Source organism: Triturus cristatus, chromosome 7 (assembly GCF_964204655.1).
Source record: "Triturus cristatus chromosome 7, aTriCri1.1, whole genome shotgun sequence".
NCBI classification, from domain to species: domain Eukaryota; kingdom Metazoa; phylum Chordata; class Amphibia; order Caudata; family Salamandridae; genus Triturus; species Triturus cristatus.
The window spans coordinates 751656715-751683187 of NC_140590.1; the positions used below are offsets into that span (position 1 = coordinate 751656715).

Below are 26473 nucleotides of genomic sequence, written 5' to 3' on the forward strand. Positions count from 1 at the left end.
TCTGCTTCCCGGTTCTCATCTCGGACGTCGTGGTGACAGTTCCATTGTTCCTGGTGTCGATTACCCCGGCCAGCGTCATTCTGCGTCTCTCGCTTCGATGGACTGTTTCGGCTGTGAGTCCTGTACGTCGATTCACTTTCGTTCACTCCCGGCGGACTTTGTCCTTCTTTTATGGCAATGTGCGTGACTTTGCTATTACGTTGCTTAACTAGTGCTTAGTCGGTGGATATGTCAGTATCGTACTCGGTGGCCATCTTAGGTGGGACCAGCTTATCGCCTGCTATATTGAAAGGTCCATCTCCTGATGGGTAGTCATCTACATCACGATTTGGTCTGCTCTGGCAAAGAAGCAGCCTCCTGAACGCTTGAGAGCTCATTCCACCAGAGCTACGGCTGCTACCACTGCCTTAGCATGTGGAGTCCCAATCCTGGAACTCTTCAGCTAGCAACTTAGGCATCCCTGCACACGTTTACCAAGCATTAATGCCTGAGCAATCAGGTCCACAGGGACGACCATTTTGCTGGTTCGGTTGTGCAGGACTTTCTAGTCTTAATCATGTCCACACTCCCTCCTCCAGGGATGGTATTGCTTACGTATCTATTCAAAGGTAAGTAATCTGTGACTAGATGTCTCTACTGTGAGAAGTTGGCCTGATATGTAGTGCTCACTATTCTAGTGATCACTGTGTATCATTCCAAACAACCCTTATTGATGATTGGTTGTAAGTCAACCTTGTAGACCAGCTATCCTAGTAGCGTGGACAAGAGCAGTCTTCAGGCTAAACTCTAGAGGGCGTGTTAAGCCAGCTGTTTACCATCACATATACCCCTTGAACACCAATGTGAAAGGACACCACACCAGTTGTTATGAAAATAAAGGATATTTATTTATAACAAGACTACCCTGGCTCTTTATGAGTCAGGGAGCTAAGCACAATACAAAACTCTTGGGAAAATACTTCTAGTTGCACAATTTACACAAATGCCCGAAGGGCACGAAACCATTTACACTGCAAGTGGAATGGGAGAGGTTAGAGAGTCTAAAGTTACTGATTCCGGAGGAATCCGATCAGTTGGACTAAACGGAAAAGGAGCTGGACACTTGTAGAGTGAACCTACGATGGAGCACCGAAATGCTCGAGTTACCTAGCCCAGAGGCTGCGGCTGCGTGGGGTTCAGCAAGATGTCGGGAGTCCTCGTTGTAGTCTCGGGAGCCTGAAAGAAGAAGTTGCTGGCAGGCGACCAGTGTCGATATTCAGCGAGATCCAAGCCTGGATCGGTGATGAAGGAAAACCTGAAAGCAGAGGGGACTCAGTTCTCAACCGCTAGCCAGCGATCGTGTGGGCACCAGGGAGGTACCGGATGAAGTCACCTCGACCAGGTGAGTGGGCGACGTCGGACTCGGCGGTTCCTCGGACCAGGAGGCGCGGTGGCGACCAGGATGGAGGGCGAGCTGTCCCACGAAGGTGTCTGCTGTCGATGATGCTGGGCCCAGGAGTGGGGCAGCAGGTCTTAGCAGAGGCCAGCCCCCGCGGGGAAGTCAAGATGGCGTCTGGAGTGGACCAGGAGGGTCCGAGGTACTCCTCTGTTGAAGGGGAGCAAGGACCAGTCTGGAGCAACCATACCAGTGATGAAAAACTGTCGTGGTGCGTCGTGAAGAGGGCCACTAGCCGACGGCGAGTGGCCGGACAACGCGGTGAGCAGCAAGGAGCAGAAGGGCCCCCACGCCGATCTCGTGGATGCTGGAGAGGCAGACTTCGGTGCTGGAGCTACTCAGGGTTAGGGCTTCTCAAACCCTAGGTGCACTCACTCGAGGGTCCCTCGGTGGTTGTGCTAGATAAGGGTCGTGCAGGTTCTGAAGATGGCCGGTCCCGCAGGTCTCGTCACACCTATGAATCTCAGCTGGGCTGACGATGTAGGTAGAGGTCAGAGATGGCGGGGAATCCGGGTCTCGTCGGGCTGGGCAGTCTTGATCCGTAGGAGAGACGTACAGCAAACCGCAAGCGCTTAGGTGGTGCCTGCTGGTGCAGGGTGGCTACTCCTTAGCCACAAGGGAGAGTCTTCAGAAAAAGTCAAGAGTTCCTTTCGTGGAAAGTAGTTCAAGATTCAGAATTATCCAAATTGGGAAGGGGACTCGCTCCTACCTTTATACTAGGAAAAGGGGCTGGCCCGTGACTAGGTCCTACCTATGGGTGGGACCAGGAGGGGGGTGGTTACACCCCTATCCCTTGTCCGGCTTCGCCCCAGCTCAGGGGCTGGGGTGCCCCCGAAACTGGTTTGAGCCGGGCTATGCACAGTGAGCACCGGGGTGCCACTTGCAATCACCTTCCTTTCAGCCCTGCCTACCTGGGATACACAAACCCTGTCTGGGATGGTGCTAACACCGCCCTCGACAGGAAACCCTTTGTCCAAGCTCCCCTCGCTGGAAGGTCTCCCAGCAGCGGGAGGTCAGACTTGTGTCTGGTGGCAGCATCCATTTTGTGATGCTGAGGCTTGGGTCAACTTTAACCGGGGTTCAAGGTTACTTCCATGTCGTGTCCCTCTAGAAGGGTGGAATGCTAACCCCGTCGCCAGAATTGGCGAGGGGTTCGTATTCCAATTCGTATGACACCTGACCTTACTCGACATGTGTGGGTGATGCGATGCCATAGTTAGCAAATAACCGCGAGGATTATAATGCATTTTAATGTAGATGGCACACGTCACCATGGAACAGCTATTAGGACTTGGTTCCGCAAGCTGTCGACGGGCTCAGCTCGCGCCGGAGCACCATCTCACATGATTCCCAGCACTCTGCCTTCAGGATTGATAAGGCCTGCCATAGGAGTGACTGATAGGAATCCATGCGTCCATTTTAGGGTTAGGTATAGGAATACTACACCTACAGCAACGGGTGATTACACCACCTTGCCCCAGCTGTCATGCAGCCAGTTGTGTCAGATTTGGGTGGCCATCCAGGGGTGGCATAATACATGCTGCAGCCCCTGGTAGGCCCTGGGTACGCCGATGCCCTGGATACCTGTGGTATGCTGATACAGGGACTGATAAGGCGGCCCAGTTCCAATTAGTGGGTGCACCTAATGTACATGTGTTTTAATCTGGAGAGAGAACAGCTAGGCTGTGGGTCTGATTGGCAGGCCCACAGCCAGGGAAAGTCGTAAACCAATGAAGCAAAAGCAAAAAATCTGGGTGATCATAGGATTGCAGACCCTACTCTCCTACATGACCCCCCCCCCAAACTTTGGGACAATAAGCTAACCTTGACCAGGTGAGTCTTCTTGCTCTAAGTGGAAATACCTGGAGAGCCCATCTGCATTGCCATGATCAGTGCCAGGTCTATGCTTCACTGTGAAGTCCATCCCCTGTAGGGAAATGGACCACCTAAGCAGTTTGGGGTTTTCACCCTTCATTTGATTTAGCCACAAGAGGGGCTTATGATCAGTCTGAATCTTGAAGTGAGTGCCAAACAAGTATGGCCTCAACTTCTTCAGGGCCCAAACCACAGCAAAGGCCTCCCTCTCAATAGCTGACCAATTCTTCTCTCTGGGGGTCAGCCTCCTGCTAATAAAAGCTATGGGCTGGTCATGACCATCAAAATTCAGCTGAGATAGAACAGCTCCCACACCCAACTCCGAAGCGTCTGTTTGGACAATGAATGTTTTGGAGTAGTCTGGACTCTTTAGGATAGGCGCTGTGCACATGGCCTTCTTCAGGTCATCGAATGCCTTTTGACAGCTTGCTGTCCACTGAACTTTTTTTGGCATCTTTTTACTTGTCAGATCGTTTAGCGGGGTCACAATGGATCCATAATTTCTGACAAATTTCCGGTAATAACCAGTCAGGCCCAAGAAAGCTCGAACCTGAGTCTGGGTGGTTGGAGGAGGCCAGTCCTGGATGGCCTGTATCTTGCTCTCCAATGGCTGAACCTGGCCTCCACCTACAAGGTGGCCCAGGTATACAACCTGTGTCTGCCCTATCTGGCACTTAGTGGCCTTGATAGTGAGGCCTGCTTTTTGCAGAGCCTCTAACACTTTCCTCAGGTGGACCAGGTGATCCTCCCAGGTGGAGCTAAAGACAGCGATATCGTCCAGATATGCCGCACAGAAGTCGTCCAACCCAGTGAGAACTTGATTCACCAGCCTTTGGAAGGTGGCAGGTGCATTTTTCAAACCAAAGGGCATTACCACGAACTGATAATGCACACCCGGGGTAGAAAATGCGGTTTTGGGCTTGGCCTCCTCAGCTAACCTGATTTGCCAATACCCAGCTGTCAGGTCAAATGTACTTAAGTAGTTGGCCGAAGCCAACCGGTCTAGAAGTTCATCTGCTATTGGTATTGGGTGGGCGTCAGTCTTAGTGACTGCATTGAGGCCTCTGTAGTCTACGCAAAACCTCATTTCTTTCTTACCGCCCTGGGTGTGAGGTTTTGGCACAAGAACTACTGGACTAGCCCAGGGGCTGTCCGAGGGCTCAATGACTCCCAGCTCCAACATTTTCTGCACCTCTGTCTTGATGCAGTCTCTGACATGATCAGGCTGTCGATAGATTTTACTCTTTACGGGCAGACTGTCCCCAGTGTCGACCTCATGGGTACACCAATTGGTCTGACTGGGTGTCAGAGAGAACATATGTCGGAAGGATTGAAGAACCTGTTTACAATCCTTTTGTTGATGTCCAGAGAGGCTGCCACAAAAGACAACACCATCTACTGATCCATCGTCAGGGTTCTGAGAGAGCAGGTCCGGGAGAGGGTCACTCTCCTCCTCCTGTCCCTCATCTGTGGCCATGAGCAAGCCCATGCCCTCCCTGTCGACATATGCCTTGAGCCTGTTTACATGGAGCACCCTGTGGGGGCTCCGGGGAGTTCTCAGGTCTACCAAGTAGGTGACCACTCCCTTTTGCTCAATGATCGTCTGGGGCCCAGACCATTTGTCTTTGAGCGCTGCTGGGGCCACTGGCTCCAGCACCCACACCTTCTGTCCAGGCCGATACACAGTCAGGACAGCCTTTTGGTCGTGCCAAGCTTTTTGTAATTCCTGGCTCGCCTCAAGGTTTTTAGATGCCTTTTCCATGTACTCAGCCATCCGCGAGCGGAGACCGAGCACATAGTCCACAATGTTTGATGCCGGCTTTTTGAGAGGTCTCTCCCATCCTTCCTTTACCAAACAAAGGGGTCCCCTTACAGGATGTCCGAACAGAAGCTCAAAAGGGCTGTAGCCAACCCCCTTCTGTGGGACCTCTCTGTAGGCGAACAAGAGGCAGGGTATCAGGACATCCCATCTCCGCCGAAGCTTTTCCGGTAGTCCATGAATCATCCCTTTCAGGGTCCTGTTGAATCTTTCAACAAGCCCATTGCATTGTGGGTGATAGGGTGTGGTGAACTTATAGTTGACACCACACTCTTTCCACATGGCAGTCAGATATCCCGACATGAAGTTTGCACCTCTGTCAGAGACAACCTCCTTAGGGAAGCCCACTCTGGAGAACACTCCAACTAGGGCTCGTGCCACAACAGGTGCTGTAGTGGTCCTAAGGGGAATAGCTTCAGGATACCTGGTGGCGTGGTCCACCACCACCAGTATAAACTTGTGCCCTGATGCTGTCTGGGGTTCCATTGGTCCGACAATGTCGATCCCCACTCGTTCAAAGGGTACCCCCACCACCGGCAGTGGTATGAGGGGGGCCTTTGTCGTGCCACCTGACTTGCCGCTGGCTTGGCAAGTGACACAGGAGCGACAAAACTCCTTCGTATCTTCGGACATGTGGGGCCAGTGAAAGTGTGGAACAATTCTGTCCCAAGTCTTATTCTGGCCTAAGTGACCTGCAAGGGGAATATCGTGGGCCAAGGTAAGAAGGAAACCTCTCAGAGACAAGGGGATTACCAGCCTCCTGGTCGCGCCAGGCTTGGGGTCTCTTGCCTCGGAGTACAGGAGTCCATCGTCCCAGTACACTTTGTGGGTACCTGTGGCGCTCCCTGCAGCCTCAGCAGCAGCCTGCTGTCTGAGGGGTTCATGTGAGGGGCAGTCTAACTGTGCCTTCCCCAGGTCTTCTCTAGAGGGTCCCCCTGAGCCCAGAAACTCAACCTGACCAGGTTCAAGCTCTTTTGGCTCAGTTTCCCTTAGTTCGTTAAGGTCAGCCTCCTCAGAGACTTGATCCACGACCTGGGGCAAGGGGGAAGGCGAGGCCTTACCCTTACTGCTCCTTTTCTTGGATGGTGTCTGGTCCGTTCTTCCAGGATCCAGCACCTGTTCAGTGGGGCATCTTTTGGCCTGTGACCTGGTCACAGCAAGGACATGTGCTGGCAAGCCTAACATTTCCATGTGAGTCCTCTGCTCCACTTCTGACCATTGTGACGTTTCCAAATCATTGCCCAACAGACATTCTACGGGGAGGTCTGAACTAACCACAACTTTCTTTGGGCCACTTACCCCTCCCCAGGAGAAATCAACAACTGCCATACTGTGATTGGTAGTGACATTGCTGGCATTGGTCACTAGGTAATCGGTACCTAGCATGATCTGTCCAGGGTCCACAAAGTTAGGTGTCACCATGGTGACACTGGCACAAGTGTCCCTGTAGGCCTGAGCCACTTTTCCATTGATCAAAGGCGTCTGCCTGTATTTGCCCAAAGTATTGGGACTGGCATCAGGGGACATATCCATATCCCCTGTACAGACAAGGACGGCCTGAGTGAGCGTGCCAACTAAGTCGTCACACCCCTCAGTTCCCAAGGTAACCCAACTAATGCCTTGGGAGGCGCACTACCACTGCTGACTGTACTAGGGGGTGCAGGTGCCTTAGGGGCTGCAGTGGCAGGAGTTTGCCCTCCTTTCTTGGTGCACTCACTAAACCAGTGAGTCTTACTTTTACAGTATTGGCACCACCTTTTTGACTGGCCTTCTTGAGTCTTCTTCTTCTGTGAAGCCTGACCCCCACCCTCTTTGGTTTGTTGGGGACCTGTCGAAGACTTCTGGTCATTTTGTTCGTTCTTGTTACTACCCTTTTGGTCTGCTTTCTTCTGACCACCCTGGTTCTGAGTCTGGTTCTGCTTGACCCTTGTTCTGACCCATCTGTCTGCCTTCTTTCCCAATTCTTGGGGAGAGGTCAGCTCCGAGTCGACAAGGTGCTGATGCAACAATTGGTTCTGACAGTTGTTTAAAATCTGTTCTCTCATGATAAGATTGTACAATCCTGTGTAATCAGTAACCTTGCTACCCAGCAACCAACCTTCCAAAGCCTTAGTGGCACAATCGACAAAGTCAGTCCAATCCTGAGACTGAATTTTCTGGGTGTCTCTGAACAGCAACCTGTACTGCTCAGTGGTTAAGCCGAACCCATCAATCAGTGTATTTTTCAGGACTTGGTAGTTGTTAGCATCCTCAGCTCTCGTAGTGAGGAGCTTGTCCCGTCCTTTACCTTCAAAGGAGAGCCACAGTATAGCTGCCCACTGACTTGGGGGGACGCACTGGACAGTGCAGGCCCTCTCCAAAGCAGTTATCCACTTGTGGATGTCGTCCCCTTGTTTAAAGGGGGGCACTATTTTACTCAGGTGTCTAGTGTCTATACCCCTGTCTTTCTCTCTAATGAGAATGCTGCCACCAGTGGGGTCTAACCCACTCAATTTCTGCTCTCGGGCCAAGGCAAGTCTTTCTTTGGCGAGGGCAAGTTCTTCCCGCTCGATCCTCAGATTGACTTCCCTCATCTTCGCCTCGTGCTCCCTTCTCTGAGGGGACGTCATTCCTCTCTGAGAAGATGCCTGAGAGACATGTGTTCGAACAGATCTGTTAGAGCCTCTCGAGAGAGACCTAGCTCGTCCGTTCCCAAGGTTAAGCCTGCTTGAGCGTGGGCCCGGGGCTCCCCCAGTTCCATTCTCGTGCCTGCTTAAGTTGGTCCTCGTGAGCCTGCCGACTACTACTGGACCTTTGTCTGCCTCGTCTCCTGATAATTCCTCCTCTTCTTCCTCCTCTGTATGGAGGCCGAGCTCTGGGTCACCAAGGGTTCCCTCTAAGGGGGGCATGCTCCCATCTGGGTTAGAGGGGCCTACGTTAAGAGCCCTTCTAGCATCATAAGTCTCTAAGAGACCTATCAGGAATGGGACGGTAGGGTTAGAACCCTGTTTTAACTTCCTGGAGGCACACAGTTGTCTCATCTCCGTGAAGCTAAGAGCTGCATATCGTGACATGACCTGTGGAGGGTCAATGACCACTAAGGGAGTCTCTGCACACTCTCCGCGGACCGACATGCTTTCTAGTGAGGTGTAAGTGATGCACCTACCTACACTATGTGTTTCCCTACTGATCCCTTGCTAAGAGTTAGAGTCAGGGTGTGCTAGTCCCCGTTTCACTATAACAGCTGGTTCAGTAGAACTCTGAGTATTCAAAGTTAAGTTATATGTACCTGGGTACTTATGTGATCTTTCAACTTGATATTCTTAGGATACGTGTGTGGTAAAACAACAGCAAGCTCAAATCCCAACCGCTGCTCACCAATGTGAGAAGTTGGCCTGATATGTAGTGCTCACTATTCTAGTGATCACTGTGTATCATTCCAAACAACCCTTATTGATGATTGGTTGTAAGTCAACCTTGTAGACCAGCTATCCTAGTAGCGTGGACAAGAGCAGTCTTCAGGCTAAACTCTAGAGGGCGTGTTAAGCCAGCTGTTTACCATCACATATACCCCTTGAACACCAATGTGAAAGGACACCACACCAGTTGTTATGAAAATAAAGGATATTTATTTATAACAAGACTACCCTGGCTCTTTATGAGTCAGGGAGCTAAGCACAATACAAAACTCTTGGGAAAATACTTCTAGTTGCACAATTTACACAAATGCCCGAAGGGCACGAAACCATTTACACTGCAAGTGGAATGGGAGAGGTTAGAGAGTCTAAAGTTACTGATTCCGGAGGAATCCGATCAGTTGTACTAAACGGAAAAGGAGCTGGACACTTGTAGAGTGAACCTACGATGGAGCACCGAAATGCTCGAGTTACCTAGCCCAGAGGCTGCGGCTGCGTGGGGTTCAGCAAGATGTCGGGAGTCCTCGTTGTAGTCTCGGGAGCCTGAAAGAAGAAGTTGCTGGCAGGCGACCAGTGTCGATATTCAGCGAGATCCAAGCCTGGATCGGTGATGAAGGAAAACCTGAAAGCAGAGGGGACTCAGTTCTCAACCGCTAGCCAGCGATCGTGTGGGCACCAGGGAGGTACCGGATGAAGTCACCTCGACCAGGTGAGTGGGCGACATCGGACTCGGCTGTTCCTCGGACCAGGAGGCACGGCGGCGACCAGGATGGAGGGCGAGCTGTCCCACGAAGGTGTCTGCTGTCGATGATGCTGGGCCCAGGAGTGGGGCAGCAGGTCTTAGCAGAGGCCAGCCCCCGCGGGGGAGTCAAGATGGCGTCTGGAGTGGACCAGGAGGGTCCGAGGTACTCCTCTGTTGAAGGGGAGCAAGGACCAGTCTGGAGCAACGAGACCAGTGATGAAAAACTGTCGTGGTGCGTCGTGAAGAGGGCCACTAGTCGACGGCGAGTGGCCGGACAACGCGGTGAGCAGCAAGGAGCAGAAGGGCCCCCACGCCGATCTCGTGGATGCTGGGGAGGCAGACTTCGGTGCTGGAGCTACTCAGGGTTAGGGCTTCTCAAACCCTAGGTGCACTCACTCGAGGGTCCCTCGGTGGTTGTGCTAGATAAGCGTCGTGCAGGTTCTGAAGATGGCCGGTCCCGCAGGTCTCGTCACACCTATGAATCTCAGCTGGGCTGACGATGTAGGTAGAGGTCAGAGATGGCGGGGAATCCGGGTCTCGTCGAGCTGGGCAGTCTTGATCCGTAGGAGAGACGTACAGCAAACCGCAAGCGCTTAGGTGGTGCCTGCTGGTGCAGGGTGGCTACTCCTTAGCCACAAGGGAGAGTCTTCAGAAAAAGTCAAGAGTTCCTTTCGTGGAAAGTAGTTCAAGATTCAGAATTATCCAAATTGGGAAGGGGACTCGCTCCTACCTTTATACTAGGAAAAGGGGCTGGCCCGTGACTAGGTCCTACCTATGGGTGGGACCAGGAGGGGGGTGGTTACACCCCTATCCCTTGTCCGGCTTCGCCCCAGCTCAGGGGCTGGGGTGCCCCCGAAACTGGTTTGAGCCAGGCTATGCACAGTGAGCACCGGGGTGCCACTTGCAATCACCTTCCTTTCAGCCCTGCCTACCTGGGATACACAAACCCTGTCTGGGATGGTGCTAACACCGCCCTCGACAGGAAACCCTTTGTCCAAGCTCCCCTCGCTGGAAGGTCTCCCAGCAGCGGGAGGTCAGACTTGTGTCTGGTGGCAGCATCCATTTTGTGATGCTGAGGCTTGGGTCAACTTTAACCGGGGTTCAAGGTTACTTCCATGTCGTGTCCCTCTAGAAGGGTGGAATGCTAACCCCGTCGCCAGAATTGGCGAGGAGTTCGTATTCCAATTCGTATGACACCTTACTCGACATGTGTGGGTGATGCTATGCCATAGTTAGCAAATAACCGCGAGGATTATAATGCATTTTAAGGTAGATGGCACGCGTCACCATGGAACAGCTATTAGGACTTGGTTCCGCAAGCTGTCGGCGGGCTCAGCTCGCGCCGGAGCATCATCTCACATGATTCCCAGCACTCTGCCTTCAGGATTGATAAGGCCTGCCATAGGAGTGACTGATAGGAATCCATGCGTCCATTTTAGGGTTAGGTATAGGAATACTACACCTACAGCAACGGGTGATTACACCACCTTGCCCCAGCTGTCGTGCAGCCAGTTGTGTCAGATTTGGGTGGCCATCCAGGGGTGGCATAATACATGCTGCAGCCCCTGGTAGGCCCTGGGTACGCCGATGCCCTGGATACCTGTGGTATGCTGATACAGGGACTGATAAGGCGGCCCAGTTCCAATTAGTGGGTGCACCTAATGTACATGTGTTTTAAACTGGAGAGAGAACAGCTAGGCTGTGGGTCTGATTGGCAGGCCCACAGCCAGGGAAAGTCGTAAACCAATGAAGCAAAAAATCTGGGTGATCATAGGATTGCAGACCCTACTCTCCTACATCTACTATTATCCTCGCACTGCAGTCTAGTTTCTAGAGTCCAGGCTGTTCCCTTTCAGAGCCCTAGTTTTTAAACACACCAATGTCACTACTCTTCATGGCTCTGCGTTTCTGGGATGGAAAGTTGTGAAAAGTAACTGACATCAGTGTGCTGAGGTGGAATCTATATACGTCACTTCCAGCGTGGACAATGGCGTCACGCGGATCCGACCAACCCCCTCTTGGCGCGCTGGGGTATTGCTTGAAGAAGAATTTTCTGCATCCAGTCTGAAGCTCGGTGTAGTAGGCTGCCTTAGTGTATCGTGCACACTTAAAGGAGTGATTCACCTTGCACTAATCCCAGCAACCCTTATGGTGATTTTAGAGGTCTTTCATAACCTTAGGGTCTCAAAGTGGTAACTCTGGAGAGATGCCTTCAGGCTTATCTTGAAGGAGGTTAAAGCAGGTTCTTTTACCAACGTTTAATCAACAGTGTTGGTTGGATGAGAAAGAACCACACATTGTTTATGAAAATAAGTATATTTATTAAAACATCACAATCACTACTACTTGGTATATCTCCTGAATGGAGATATCAACAATACACATAGGAATACTTCAAATAAATCAGGTAAGAAGCACAAATATACACTGGCCTCCAGTGGAAGAGCAAACCATATAATTAATAAGTGGAATGTGAACTGCAAAGGAGAATGGGACTTGGAACAAAGGACCCAGAAGAGTTTGGAGAACCAGGAACCAGCCAAGGTAAGTACCCAAGAACAGCAAGGAGGCTGTGTGCAGAGTGGAAACAGAGCTGTATGCTCAATGGAAATCAATGGACAAGTTGCAGTTGCAGTTTTAAACAAAAAGGTCCCTCCCAGAGGAGGCATGGAAGTACAATGCCTACCTTTGTTGGGAGGTGCAGAAGAGTTCACGAGGAACTTGTCACTGCAGCTGTGGGGACCAGGCAATTCTCTGAAAGACTAGGAGCTGTAAATGAGCTGTCTCACATCCGATGTCAGTGTCTAGGTGGTCGATGTCCGGCGGGATCTCCAACAAACCTTGGTAGCCGCATCTGGGGTGGAAGATGAAAAGTTGCAATCTGTGGGACAAGCAAAGTCTGAGGGACTCACCAAGTGCAGGAGCGTCAGAGCATTCCCTGAAAAAGCATGGGAGCCCATCAAAGCAGAAGAAGACCCTCAAGAGGACCCACATGCTGAAGGCACAGGAGTCATAGGAGGACCTCAGGCAGCCCAAAAAACATGGAGGCTCATGACGCAGGAGATACAGGGAGGGTGCTGTCCTTCAAGGAGTGAGTTGCTGGAGGGTGGAGCTTATTGTAACCTGAAGATCTCTGAAGTGCAAAGCCAACAAGCCTTGGCAATGGCAAGTCAATGCAGTGCACAGGGGTTTGGTCCGGGCGGCTCCAAAAAGGGATACTGTCCTCCAAATTGCAGGGAACACAGGTCACGCCTCTGGAGGGACACAGAACCACTACCTGTGTTTCTGAGCGTCGGGAAGCCCGACAGGAGCTGCAGTCACATCAGCTTCAATGCAGTGCCTGCAGATGGAGGGAGTGACTCCTAAACTCACAGGGAGTTACTACAAATGTCCTTGATGCCCTCAGGTCGTCTGGAGAACCTGAGTGAAGCACAGACACAGATGGGGCAGAATACTTGCAGAACAGCAAGACTAGGAGCAGCAGGAGTCTTCCTTGATGTAGTCTCGGTTCCAGGTGTAGCCCAGCGAAGTCCAAGTGTCCAGATGGTCGAAGAGTGTCTTGGTTTCAGAGGTGAGTCTTGTTCCACAACGAATCTGAGGACCCACCCCAGGGGAGACCTTAAATTCCCAGGTAAAGGGTTGGAACAAGGCGCTGGACAGAGGGGAGAATACTCCCTTGTCCTTTGTCCCATTTCGTGCCAGAGCAGGAACCAAAGGTTTCTGAACTGACTCAAACCGGTATATGCAAGGTGGGCACCAAATGTGCCCTTTGATGTAGTCTGGTGGTGCTGGAAAGCGCCCCCATCCAAGCCCAATACATTAAGTCCTGTCTGGGATTTGGTCACACGTCCCTGTGACAAGAAACTTATTGTTTTGCCTTCTCCTGCCCGAGCTCACCTCAGCAGAAGGAGGGCAGAACAGTATCTGTGGTCGGTGGCAGCACTAGCTTGCTTACAGAAAAGGTTATGCTGTTCCTGTGAGTCAGAATGAAGGGAATCTAAACCAACCCGACCCGAATGGTTCAAAGTTGGGAATCCATTGATTGGAATATAATGCCCTCACACACCCAGTAGGGTGACATGCTTCATCATTGGGCAGCTGCTCGTCGAGTCGGCGGTGCAATACCCAACGGGCACCCTATAGTAGGGGCACTTTAGTGGAGATCTTTTTCCAACAGCCGTATGGTGAAGTGGGGGTGAGGGGCCGAATATGTGTAGATGAATAAGATTGGAGTGAATCTAAAATAGGGTTGGGAGTACCAGCAACAGCAGTTTTTAATCAATAGGTCTCCTACCCTAAGTAAAAACAATCAACGAGGCGCTCGACTAAGCTTATGTCTTAGATTAAGCGTACTTATTGGAGACAGGTCAACATGTTTCTCGCTCAGTGTATACTCTCCAGGCGATTTGTCAGGACCGGAAAAATGAATACTATCTACAACTCAGAAATGATGACATGGATGCATACTCACATCAACCATACAACTACCTAGTTGTGTACCTGTTAGTACTGGAACTAACTGTAAGGGGAGAAAATGTGACACTGGTTACATCAATATAGTTACAAGTGTATATACCTTTCCCTTGTGAGGCTGACTCTTAACATTCAGTGGTGGACATGAAATGAAATGAAACCACATTAAAAACTATTAAAGTCAGTGCCACACGGTGAGTGCACAAGGTGAACTAGAGCCCTTGTGGCACATTTACAAAGTAGCAGAGAGAATTTCTGGGGACTCACCCAATGCTTAGGACTAACCAGGCTTCAACAGTACCCGGTACGTTGTACACGAGGAGTTCCTCGTGTACTGGAGCAATTCAGTGGGGAGCCAATAAATAGTGCTAGTATTAGTCACATCATTCTTATTATATACAGTGCAGTGATGGCCATACCTCTCGGCCTCACTCACATACTCGTCGTCATTCATACATTGCTGTGAATGAGCTTTGACTCATAACCACTCTAACATGGTGTTCCTAAATGCCATCATCTCCTCCTAGAGGGCCAGTAAGTTTGGTCTGCCACATTACGTGTGGCAACGCAGTGTTCTTCCTGCAACTTTCACAAGTATCCTCCGTCTAGGTAATGGTGTTCAAAGTGACTGCGTGTACCACCCATCAGTAGCATGATAACTGTTGCTGGTTACAAATTCGTCATTGCTCTCATGTGAGGCACTATGGTGTCATGCGTGTGCCAGCCGAGTGATGTGTGTTGCCCTCATTGGCAGCACGGTATCAATAGCGGGGTGCTCGTAATGTGCTTTATGAGGGCGTGTTATTAATTCAGGTCACTGTTAATGTGTCAAGCAGTGGCTCCCTCATTGGAGCAAAGCCATTGTGTCCCAGCCTCAGGGGTAAAACCCAATCAATGCGAACACGTGGTCTTACAACTCGCACAAAATCAGTACAAGCGCGTTAAGCTATGGGCAAATATTAGGCCTGGGGTAAATTTCCGTTCCACTCGCGGAAATTGCGATAATTTGACATTTTCGCGTTCCGCGGAGAGTGCGAAAATGTCAAAATTTCCGCATTCCGCAGCTTAGCGATAATTTGTTTCTTGCCCGCGCTGTAAAATAATACATTCTCGCGCGCGCGCTATCGCCTTACCTGAATCCCCGTGTTCGCCGACAAGTTTTCCCGATCCGGTCGCGTTCTCCACGAGATGTTGGATTGTTGGATTGTTGGTAGCCATTTGCGCTGTCTCGCGACAGTTCGCGCCTGCAGTAATGTCATTGGTCGCGCGATCCCTTCTTTCTTCTCGCGATCATGCACCGCGAGAAGAGTGAAAACAAGATGGCCGCGCCCGCGAGCAACCGCATGGGTAAGTTGGCGAGCCGCGACCACGTAGAAAATACCGCGAACGGGCGGGAAAAAAACTTCCGCATCTTCGCGATATTTCCACGTGTTTGCGGAGATTTTTAACATTTTCGCGATAATTTGCGAAAGTCACTTTCGCAAATTCTGCCCACCCCTAGCAAATATGCGCGGGATGCGGAGTTCGCAAAACAGATTACTCACGTGAATGCCAGTATCACACCGTCTCAGGACCTACCCACTCCTACCGGGTTCGGTAGGTGGAGTGGTCTGAGACCGTGTTTGTTTTATTAGTGCATCTCTGTGCTTCGGGGGCGGGGGAGGGGGGGCGGGGCCCGATAATGGAAGCTAGTGAGTGTGATGCTATTGCAATCTGGTTGGCCATCTTTAAGTAGTTTTGTGGCGGAAGTGTGCATTTACGGAAAAAAAGGAATGACAACACCCAGAGGTGATGCCCCTGTCAGACTAATTTAAAAAGCCATTGAAGACTGTTCTTCACCCATTTCACACGCCGCTTTAAGTATGTTTCATCTCATGTGTGGCACGAATTGTGTTTAAAGTCTCATTCGAGACTTAATGGTGTTGATATCTTGGCGATGTGGTATTACTGCATGAATTAGCATAATCCCAGTGTATTGGTAGTTATAAACGGGACATCACGGTATAGCTCCACTATATTAACACTGCTCCTCAAGTATTTTGCCCACCGCTATTAAATATGTTTCATCTCCCAGGCGGCAGACATTGTGTAAGTTCCCACGCAAGGCTTAATAGTGTTATTATCTTAGCGATGTGGTGTAGTTAGATGGTTCTGCATCACCCTGTGGAGCCACTGCATAGGCTATCTCTTGTTACTATTCGTGTGCCCAGTTACAGAAACCCAGTTAACTGATAATTATGTTTCCCTTTGTCACTGGGTAGTGACGTTCTGTCAGACTCTTAACATGTTCCAAGGTATACCTTCATTTAATCCTTGGGTGTGTGAAGACAGTCTGTTCCCTCAGGAAAAGAGCCTTTTTTTGTGATTTTAGCGAATGTCTCCAGGATGACCCATTTCAGTGACTCAGGTGTGTGGTGTTTCTTCAGGTAATGGGTGCACATTTTAGTGTTGTTCTTGTGGCAGCGGAAATTACTCCGATGTTCAGAAATGCGTAACTTAATCGGACGGGTGGTCATCCCTACACATTGTAAGTTGCAGGGGCACGTGATCAGATATACACAGTTGGGTGTGTTACAGTTGGTGTGCAACCTCATTTCCCATGTGAAAGAATTGCTGAAGGTAATGGTTTTCTGAACTGATGTAAAGGCACAAGCAGTGCATGAACCACAGCGGTAATGGCCTTTTACAGGTGGTAACTGCCATAATGTTCTCTGGTCACCCGAAGTGGGGGTCTTTGGCCTCGTGTGGATCAGCATGTCCTTCAAGTTTCTGGAGAGTTTAAACGCGAAGCGTGGTGGCTCCAATGTCATTGAGCCTGTGTTAAGTATGCCCCAATGTTTCTTAATGACTTTCGTCAGCTGTTTGGAGGCTGGTGTGTATGTGGTAACACAGGTAAGGGTGTCAGTGGGGGTCCTGTCTCTATGTTTTAACAGTGCTTCACGGTTGTTATTCCTTGCTCTTTTTCTGGATAGAGCTTTACTTCGTGATGGGTATTCGCATGCAGCCAGATTGCTGGCAGATCCTGAAAGGCTGTAACCAAGAGTACAGGGGGCCCTCTAAGGAGCCCCCAGTACATGGGATCATACCTCCAACACCAGAATCGGTGTTGGGTTATCTTTCCAACATGTTTGCTACCAAACACGACCAGGTCTGATGCAGCCATTATGTAGTTATTATTGAGATAACAATGGGGTAACCCAGTATCCCTCAGAACCTGGGCAATCGTGTACAAAAATAACAATTGGTTCTGTCGGGTATAAATTATTTCTTAAACCATTAAACCAGTCATTGGTTTATTCACAGGAAAGACAATTAATCATAAGTAACACACATAGAGACCAAAAAGGTATTCAAAATTTTTATAAATTGCGTCATTTATGAATACCCACATTAAATTGCATGGCTGTCAAGACATAAGAGTGAATTATAATTTGTGACAAGGTGACATGTGGTGCTCAGTGCTGTAGTGAAAGTGCGTAATATATACAAAGTGACTTGTGAAAGTATTGATGTTTTCAAAGGCCAGAAAAACAGATATTGGAATCGGTCTGCAGACTGATTGAATAGGTCTTTATGCAGAGTCTTTCAACTGGTCCAGGGGATATGTCGACGTTTCAACCCAGGAGGGGCACTACTAACTAGTCAATGCGGGTCTTCATCAGGACAGGGGCAGTGGGGTGACAGCCTATAGGATAGTAAGGATTATGGTCAGGTGTGTTAAAATATGGGATGCTGAGACTAATCAAGGCATGCATGGTGATGACTCACCTAAAAGAGCCCAATGTAGCTCATGGGGCGTGTTAGATCTCTTCGTTTGATGTAGCAAACAGGAGCAAAGGTCTCCTGCACAGCGTAAGTTCTTCCTCAATGGGGATTTCTAGTTAGGAAAATGAAACGTAGTAAGGGAAATAGCCCTTAAGTGGCTATGTAATGGACAAACATGCGTTTATCTAAATGCTTAAAAGGACTCACCCAGTCTTGAGATGCGCTTAATCTCTTCCAATGATGGGTCTTGAGAGTCTCAGAATAGTTAAAAGGTAGGGGGAGGGGGCTCAGGCAATCGTCCTGTCTCCTCCGATTGTATTAATCACTCTAGGGTTCTGAATGAAAAGGAGATAATAATTAGTCTCCTCCATGCCGATCGCGTCTAAATTGGAAGCCTGTGCAATAGCGCGACCTCACTATTTGAACCGCTCACCTTAGAATTGGACCCGGAGTCTCAATTGACTTCAAGCAGGGGGGGGTGCAGACAAACGTCCTATCTCCTCCGATCCTATCTACGAGTGTGCCGATGTGTTGTTAGTTAAAGTGCTGGTTTGAGGCGCGTGTATGTGGCGTGAGCAGCCGCGTCTGGTGCTCGTTGCTAGGTAACGCCTTCCGTGTGTTACGTGGCTCCGTCATGGGCTTGAAGGCAGATGCAGTATCGTAAAATGTAATTCGTAGCTCAGCACGCGAAGCGTATTAATTTAAACGATCTCATCGTGCAGAGCATTGCAGTGCACACGCTAATAAACCGATGAGGTCTCAGATAGCGTTTATGATGCAGTCGGCAAAAGGCAGTTCCTTTGTGTGGCTGATTGATGATTGCGTGTTAACAGCGCGCGTGAACATGCAGACCGATTCCAATATCTGTTTTTCTGGCCTTTGAAAACGTCAATACTTTCACAAGTCACTTTGTATATATTACGCACTTTCACTACAGCACTGAGCACCACATGTCACCTTGTCACAAATTATAATTCACTCTTATGTCTTGACAGCCATGCAATTTAATGTGGGTATTCATATATGACGCAATTTATAAACATTTTGAATACCTTTTTGGTCTCTATGTGTGTTATTTATGATTAATTGTCTTTCCTGTGAATAAACCAATGACTGGTTTAATGGTTTAAGAAATAATTTATACCCGACAGAGCCATTATGCAGTTAGACATCTCATAATTACTGATGCCCACCATGGGCCAGATGTAGGAAGCCAATTTGCGCTTGCAAACGCTGAAATTCACAGAATTTCAGCGTTTGCGATTGCAAATTAGCAGTGTGCAATGTAGCACACAATGAGCCCCTCGCTAAATAAGGAATCGCATAATTTGCGATTCCCTATTTTGTGATTGCATTTAAGGAATCGTAAATTTTGATTCCTTAAATGCAATGTAAGTAGCTCAAATGAAAGTGCAATTTACCCCTAAGGAATCGCTAATTACCACCAACTTCAAGTTGGTGGTAATTAGCGATTTCCTTTAAAAAAGCACTTCTTTGCTTTTTTAAAAGTGCCATGTGGCACACATTCATACCCTTAGGGCATGTATGTGCGCCACATGTGCACACATGCACATTTCAGGGGTGCAACAGGGTGTCCCTCTGGAACCCTTGCACCCTTGTAATTGCGCACGCAATTTGCGAGTACCTATAGGGTACTCGCAAATTGCGTGCGCAATTCCCATTCATTCCTATGGGCCTCTAGGCCCATAGGAATGAATGGGAAGGTATTCCTTGATTGCAAATTGCAATTTGCGATTCGCAATTAAGGAATATTAAGGAATCGCAAAAAATATTGCGATTCCTACCTTCATGGCATTTTGCAAGTCCTTAATATCGATTCCCTAAAAATCGCTATTAAGAAATCACAAAAATGTATTTACCTACATCTGGCCCTATATGTCTGAAAATGGCTGACCGCTCTTACAAAGCCTGGAGAGTTGACTCTGGGGTTCATAGGGGTGTCTTTGTCATGCAGAGGCACCCTCACATTTATAACCATGCACCCTCCGCTCAGGACTGAAGGGCCTACTATAGGGGCGACTTACAGATTTTAAGTGCAGTGACCTCAGATATAAGAAAACGTATATCTGTTGGGAGAGGTGCAAGCACCATTTCACACAGGCTGCAATGGCAGGTCTGTAGTCAGAGTTTAAATGGCCTCACATGGGTGGCACAGTACATGCTACAGGCCATTGGAGACCCCTGGTGTACCTATGCCATGGGTACCTCAGTACCATATACTAGGGACTTATAAGGGCACACCAGTAGCCAATTGTGGAGGTACCAAAGTACATACCAAAGCCATTTTGGGGGAGAGAGCACAGATGCTGAGGTCCTGGTTAGCAGGGTCCCAGCAAACTACAGTCAAAACATTCTGACACCAGGCATAAAATGGGCGTAACAATAAAAGGAAGATCCTACTTCCCGACACCTGGGAATTTCAAAGGTAGGGAGTCTGTGGCTAGATACTGTCTTTACCAGATAAGGCATCACCGAAGGTAAGTAACTTGTCCATTATGTCACTTAGGATGAATTTGCACCCATTCACTGGACAATGCAGCTAATATTCAAATATTGTCAGTCATAATTCTTTCTCATTACAGGATTTAATTATTCTCTTATTTTCTAGGATATGCCAGATGCAGTCCTCTTTGCTCAGCCAAATATTTACTGTCACTTTTCCCTTGGCATTGGAGAGCCCAAATACTTCCCAGTTTCTGGATGGACGTCACTTAATAAGATTTTATCAGATGCCCTGGACAGCTACAATGAAGTCAATGCAGTAATGAATTTGGTGAGTAACCCCTTTTGATACCATTTAGCAGGTTTCACATGTTGAGTGTGACCCTATAAATGTTCAGATGCAAATGGTTTTGATCCTCTGGAAGGGACATCCGGTGTTAAAGTATTCAGCGAACCTGGCACAGCAACACTTTAAGAACATTGTATGCGAATAAAAAGGGAATATTAAGAATTACATTCAAAATATACCAGGTTGCACAATTGGCTCTATGGAATAGTACAGCAAATGGACATCTAAATTATGTTGGCTTATTTGAATGATTCGCCATCAGTAGCGATCCACTTTGATATTCCTAAACTATAGATTATCAGTGCGTATATTTGGATTCCAAAATAATGGGCTAAATATATATTTTGACAAATGAGATCCATTTAGATAACAAAAACAGGGCTAATGAAATTAATATTCCCAGTCATTTTTAGGCCTTGACAGTGCAACTGTCTACAAGACCTATCATGTCCAGTATCGAAAAACATTTCAGCATTGGTTGAGACTTTGTCAGTCACAGCTCAGAGTATACTAGGGGTGGGCGACAATTTCCGTTCCGCTCCCGGAAATTGCGACAATTCGACATTTCCGCGTTCCGACCGGAACGCGGAAATGCCGAATTGTCGCAATTTCCGGGAGGGAACGGAAATTGTTGCCTGGCCAAGCACTTGCAGATATAAATAAAGCAGGTGCCCGAGTTGAAGCTCAAATTCAGTAACGCATTCATCGGCACAATACATTCGGGAGCTAGGTCGAGGCTGGGCAGGTGTGCTGTTCTCCCCATATCGACCGTCAAAAACTAGCTGTGGTGACGGTCCTTACCTGTCGCGCAATCCCCGTGTAGTTCCTGACACCAGCTGCTCTGATCGGTCTCTGGCCCGCGGCGTCTCTGGCCCACGGGCGGCATGTGAACTGCATGGAAGCCCTGCCCCACACACCAGCGGTGGGCAACATCTTCCGCCCTTTCCCCCACTACGATGGACAGCTGACTCGAGGGACCCGCAACCTGTAGCGGGCGGCAGCGGCAGGCCGGAAGCACCAATTTCCGCGATCACGGAAATATCGCGTGATCGCGGAAATTGCTTGCATTCTCGCGAGAATTGGCGGAAGTGCCTTCCGCCAATTCCGCCCACCCCTAGAGTATACATCTCTCACCTTATGATGATACACCCAATGAGCTGTATATCTCTGCCTACTAGGACGTTGTTCCATTGCAATGGATGATGGATTATTTCATATCAGAAAAGTGAGCATAGACATCTGAAAGAAACACGTTAGTTAGATTCCTCACCTTAGAATATCCCCAGGCGTCAGGCTGGATCCAGAAAGATTTTTGTAGCAATAACCCTTGCGCGTCGCTAGGCGTCGTCTGCGGCTCCGCGTCCGTCGTTGGCGTCGTGCGCCGGAATGACGTCGTCGGAGTACTAAGACGCCGCCCTCGCGCGCTGATGTCTGTTCTTCTTTTTTCCGCGCCAGACAGTGCCGATCCGGGAAGAGCTTACCCCTTAGTCAATTTTTGACTGAACGTTTTGACTCTTTTTGGTCTTCTGTTGACTCGACTCTGGTGCCGGTAGGATGCCTGGGTTTAAAGCCTGTGACTCCTGTCATTGACTGATGTCGGTGACGGACCACCATCGCCGGTGTCTTTACTGCCTAGGGGCCGACCACGACGCGGAGTCGTGCCCCGACTGTCAGGCCTTGACCTCGAAGGCTAGGAGGGAGCGGTCCCGTAAGCTTCTCGAGCTTCGGCACTCGGTCCCGGTCCAGGAGGAGGTCCAAGGACCGGTCGCGAAGCCGCAGTCACCATCATCGCTCGTCGGGCTCGAAGTCTTTGGGTAAGTTGAAGCGATCAAAGAAGTCCAAGAGGCGAAACCGCTCTTCGGACTCCCCTCGCCGGTCGTGCGACTCGGCCGAGGGTCAGGGTGGTCCCACCCCCGCTGGTCCCTGGGACTGACGCGACTCCGGCGGAGGTCAGTGCCTTCCTCTCGGCCATGAGCGGCCCCGGGGGCACGACTGGGCGACCTCGCGTGCCGGCGTCTCCGACCCGGCGCCGTCGACGACTTCAGTCCCGACACCGCAGGTCCCCGAGGGATCCAGGCCAACCTCACGACGCCTCCTCCGCCGGCGCCGACACCGGTTCCACCTCCGGATGATGCCGTGCCCCGGTTTAGCCCCTGTCCGGACCCGACGCCGGCGCGGTGCCGCACCCGACTCCGATGGATGAGCGTTTCATCTACCATCCGACTCCGATCATTCCTCCTGTTTATCAGGAATCGGATGACGGGGGCGACTGGGAGGGGTCTGAGGACCCTATGGCCCTCCAGGGCCAACTTTCACAGGACTGGGCAGATGAACTGGGGATGCCAGTGGTCTGGACACTTCACCGGACGCTGGTTTCATCTCTCCTCCGTCTGTGGCTTCGGAGGAAGGTGCAGCTTTTTCAGTGGTGCTGCGCCCTGGGGTTCGAGTTGCCTGCTGTGACCGTGAGGACTAATATCCTCACAGAGGTGCTTCAACCGTCAGCAAGCTCCACAGAGCCTCTGCTGCAGTTCAATGAGGCCCTCATCGACATTCTGCAGGGCACTTGGTCCAAGCCCTCCACAGTTCCTCCTGTGGATCGGAACGTGGCCCGGTGCCACCGCCCTGTTCCGGGCGACCCCAGTTTCCTGTCCCAACACCCCACCCCCGAGAGCCTGGTTATCCAGGCCTCCACTTCCCAATCCTCCTTCCCGTCCGCTCCTCCGGATCGGGAATCCAAGAGGCTGAAACAGTTCGGAAAGAAACTGTTTTCTTCCCTGAGCTTGGGCCTGCGGTCTTTGAACACCGCTTGCCTCTTGGACCGTTTCTCCCACTCTCTGTGGGATGCGGTGGAAGACGTGCTGCCACTGTGTCCGGAGGAGGCCCGGACATGTCTCTCCCAGGCACTTGCTGACTGGCGAGATGCAGCGCGACATGCCATACGGTGTGGACTTGACACCACGGACTCGCTGGGTAGGGTGATTTCCACCACGGTGGCGCTCCGGCGCCATGCCTGGCTGAGGTTCACGTCTTTTTCGGGGGATGTCCAGAGTACCCTCATGGATATGCCCTTTGATGGCGCTCGCCTTTTTGGTGAGAAGGCGGATAGTGCGCTGGCTCGTATTAAGGACTCCCGGGCTACGGCCACGACCTTGGGTCTCTCGGCCCCACTGCCGCACGCTTCCGCCTTTCGCCCCTTTCGTGGCCAAGGAAGGGGCGCCTCCTCACGTCCGCCTAGCCACCGGCCGCAGAACCAACCTGCACGCGGTCGCGGACGTGGGTTCCGCCGTGGCGGTACTAGAGGACAACGCGGTCAGTCCACATCCACCCCGGCAGCATCCGCCTCAAAGCCTTCCTAGTCCGAGCTTTCAGGCCCATTCCACGCCAGTGGGCGGCAGAGTTCACCATCACCTCCTCCACTGGCTCTCCATCACTTCGGACAGGTGGGTGCTGCAAATCGTCCGAAGGGGCTACTCCCTCCCCTTTGAGACGACCCCTCCAGCCATGCCACCGCAGGGCCACCGTATATCGGAGGATCACTTGCATCTTCTACAGGAGGAAGTTTCGGCCCTCTTGGCCAAGGGGGCCATCGAGCGCGTTCCTGGTCCACAAGTAGGTTGTATTTGTTATTCCCACTACTTTCTGGTTCCCAAGAAGGGCAAAGGGGGCCTACGCCCTATCTTGGACCTCAGGAGCGTCACCGCCTTCCTCCGGAAGGAGAGGTACAAGATGCTCACCTTAGCTCAGGTACTGGCTGCCCAAGACCCTGGAGACTGGATGATAGAGTTGGAATTGCAGGACGCTTATTTCCACATCACCGTCCTGCCGGCCCACCAGCGTTACCTGCGGTTCACGGTGGGCCAAGAGCATTTTCAGTTTACCGTGCTCCCCTTCGGCCTCACCAGTGCCCCTCGGGTGTTCACGAAAGTGATGGCGGTGGTCGCAGCTCATCTGCACAGATTAGGGGTTCCGGTCTTCCCCTATCTCGACGATTGGTTGTTGAAGGCGGGCTCGCCCCAAGCAGTCGTCTCCCACCTCCAGACTACGGCCGACCTCTTGCATTCGCTGGCGTTCTCCATCAATGTGCCGAAGTCGCATCTGAGTCCCTCCCAGAAGCTCCTCTTCATCGGAGCAGTTCTGGACTCAGAGCAGTTCCGGGCTTATCCTCCGGTACAGCGGATCCATGATATTCAAGCCCTGATTCCCATCTTTCGGCCTCTATCCCGGGTTTCGGTAAGGTTGGTGCTGCGGCTTCTGGGTCTGATGGCCTCCTGCATCCTGCTGGTACATCACGCCAGGTGGCGGATGCGGGCTCTGCAGTGGGACCTGAAGTTTCAGTGGGCCCAGCATCGGGGCAACCTGTCCGACCGTGTCTTGATCTCAGAGGGCACTGCAAACCAGTTGCAGTGGTGGCTCACGGACCGCGATTGAGTCAGCGGCAGATCCCTCTCCCTTCCCCAACCGGAGCACGTAGTGGTGACGGATGCGTCCCTCCTGGGATGGGGGGGCCACATGGGAGAGGCGGAGATCAGGGGACTCTGGTCTCCGGCTGAGTCTCGGCTCCATATCAACCTTTTGGAGCTGAGAGCGATCCGACTTGCACTGAAGGCATTCCTTCCCTCTGTTCGGGGAAGTGTAGTGCAGGTGTTCACGGATAACACCACCGCCATGTGGTATTGCAACAAACAGGGCGGGGTGGGGTTGTGGACCCTTTGTCAGGAGGCTCTGCGCCTCTGGACATGGCTGGAACATCAGGGCATCACCCTGGTGGTTCAACATCTGGCGAGCTCTCTGAACGCCAGAGCAGACAAACTCAGCCGCCGGTGCATGATGGATCACGAATGGCGTCTAAACTCGGACGTGGCGCAAGGCCTCTTTCGGCAGTGGGGAGAGCCTTGGTTAGATCTATTCGCCACTGAAGAGAACGCGCAATGTCCGCAGTTCTGCACGTTGGAGTTGGGTTCCAAGACGGCACTCGCTCGGGGACGCCTTTCGTCGCGAGTGGAGTTGCGGTCTGTTGTACGCCTTTCCGCCTATACTACTTCTGCCCAGAGTGATGAAGAAGATCAGGCGTGACCAGGCCCAAGTCATTCTCGTGGCTCCGGACTGGGCACGAAGAGTGTGGTATCCCGAGCTGCTCAACATGGCCATTGATCCTCCGATCAGACTGCCTCTTCGGGAGGATCTTCTGTCGCAGCAGCAGGGGACAGTCCTCCACCGGAACCTGTCGAGCTTCCACCTCTTTGCGTGGAGATTGAGCGGCGGCAGTTGATTCCTTTTGACTAACCTCCTGAAGTTTGTGATGTCATTCTGGCAGCCAGGCGTCCCTCCACTAAAGTGGTATACGCCTGCAGGTTGAACAAATTTGTGGCATGGTGCACAGCAGAGACTGTGGATCCCCTTTCTGAAGTACTACTGTACCTTCTTTCTTTGGCCCAGCAGGGCTCTGCTCTGGGCACTATCAAGGGCTATCTTTCTGCTATTTTGGCCTTTCTCAGGCTCCCTGATCAGCCCTCTCTTTTCAAGTCCCCTGTTGTAAATAGATTTCTCAAAGGCATTACACACCTTTTTCCTCCTATTCCTTTCGTGATGCCTTAGTGGGATTTGAACCTTGATGTGCGCTTCCTTTAAGCCCCTTCACAACTGTCCTCTTCGTCTCTTGACTTTGAAGATTGCTTTTGTGATGGCCATCATCTCCGCTAGGCGAGTGAGTTAGCTCCAGGCTCTTTCTTGCAAGCCTCCTTTCCTATCAATCCATCCGGAGAAGGTTGTGCTCAGGCCCCATCCTTCCTTTTTGCCAAAAGTTGTTACGACCTTTCACATTGGGCAGACTATTACCTTGCCCACCTTCTTTCCGCCTCCGCATCCTTCCAGGGAGGAAGAGAGGCTCCACCGTCTGGACCCAAAACGTGCACTCTCATTTTATCTCAACCGCACACAACAGTTCCGGGTGGATGACCAACTCTTTGTTGGCTACATTGGCACCAAGAAAGGTCGGGCGGTACACAAGAGGACTATATCCCGCTGGGTCATCTTGTGTATCAAAGCCTGTTATTCGTTGGCTAAAAAGGAACCTCCGGTGGGACTGCTTGCTCATTCCACCAGAGCTACTGCAGCCATTACTGCATTGAGACGTGGTGTCCCCCTGCAAGACATCTGT

The 26473-nt window shown here is 50.9% G+C and overlaps 1 protein-coding gene across 2 annotated transcripts in view; it reads left to right on the plus strand.

Annotated features, from left to right (window-relative positions):
- DNAH17 (dynein axonemal heavy chain 17) overlaps window positions 1–26473 on the plus strand; it is a 14992541-nt gene that overhangs the window by 9029970 nt on the left and 5936098 nt on the right. The window contains exons 58-59 of one of the 2 annotated variants that reach the window (XM_085617471.1): window positions 7243–7262; window positions 20164–20298. In XM_085617471.1, the coding sequence (XP_085473597.1) occupies window positions 7243–7262; window positions 20164–20298 (155 nt within the window). Of the gene's footprint in view, window positions 1–7242; window positions 7263–20133; window positions 20299–26473 lie in introns of both variants that reach the window. The other variant, XM_085617470.1, reaches the window with a different exon arrangement.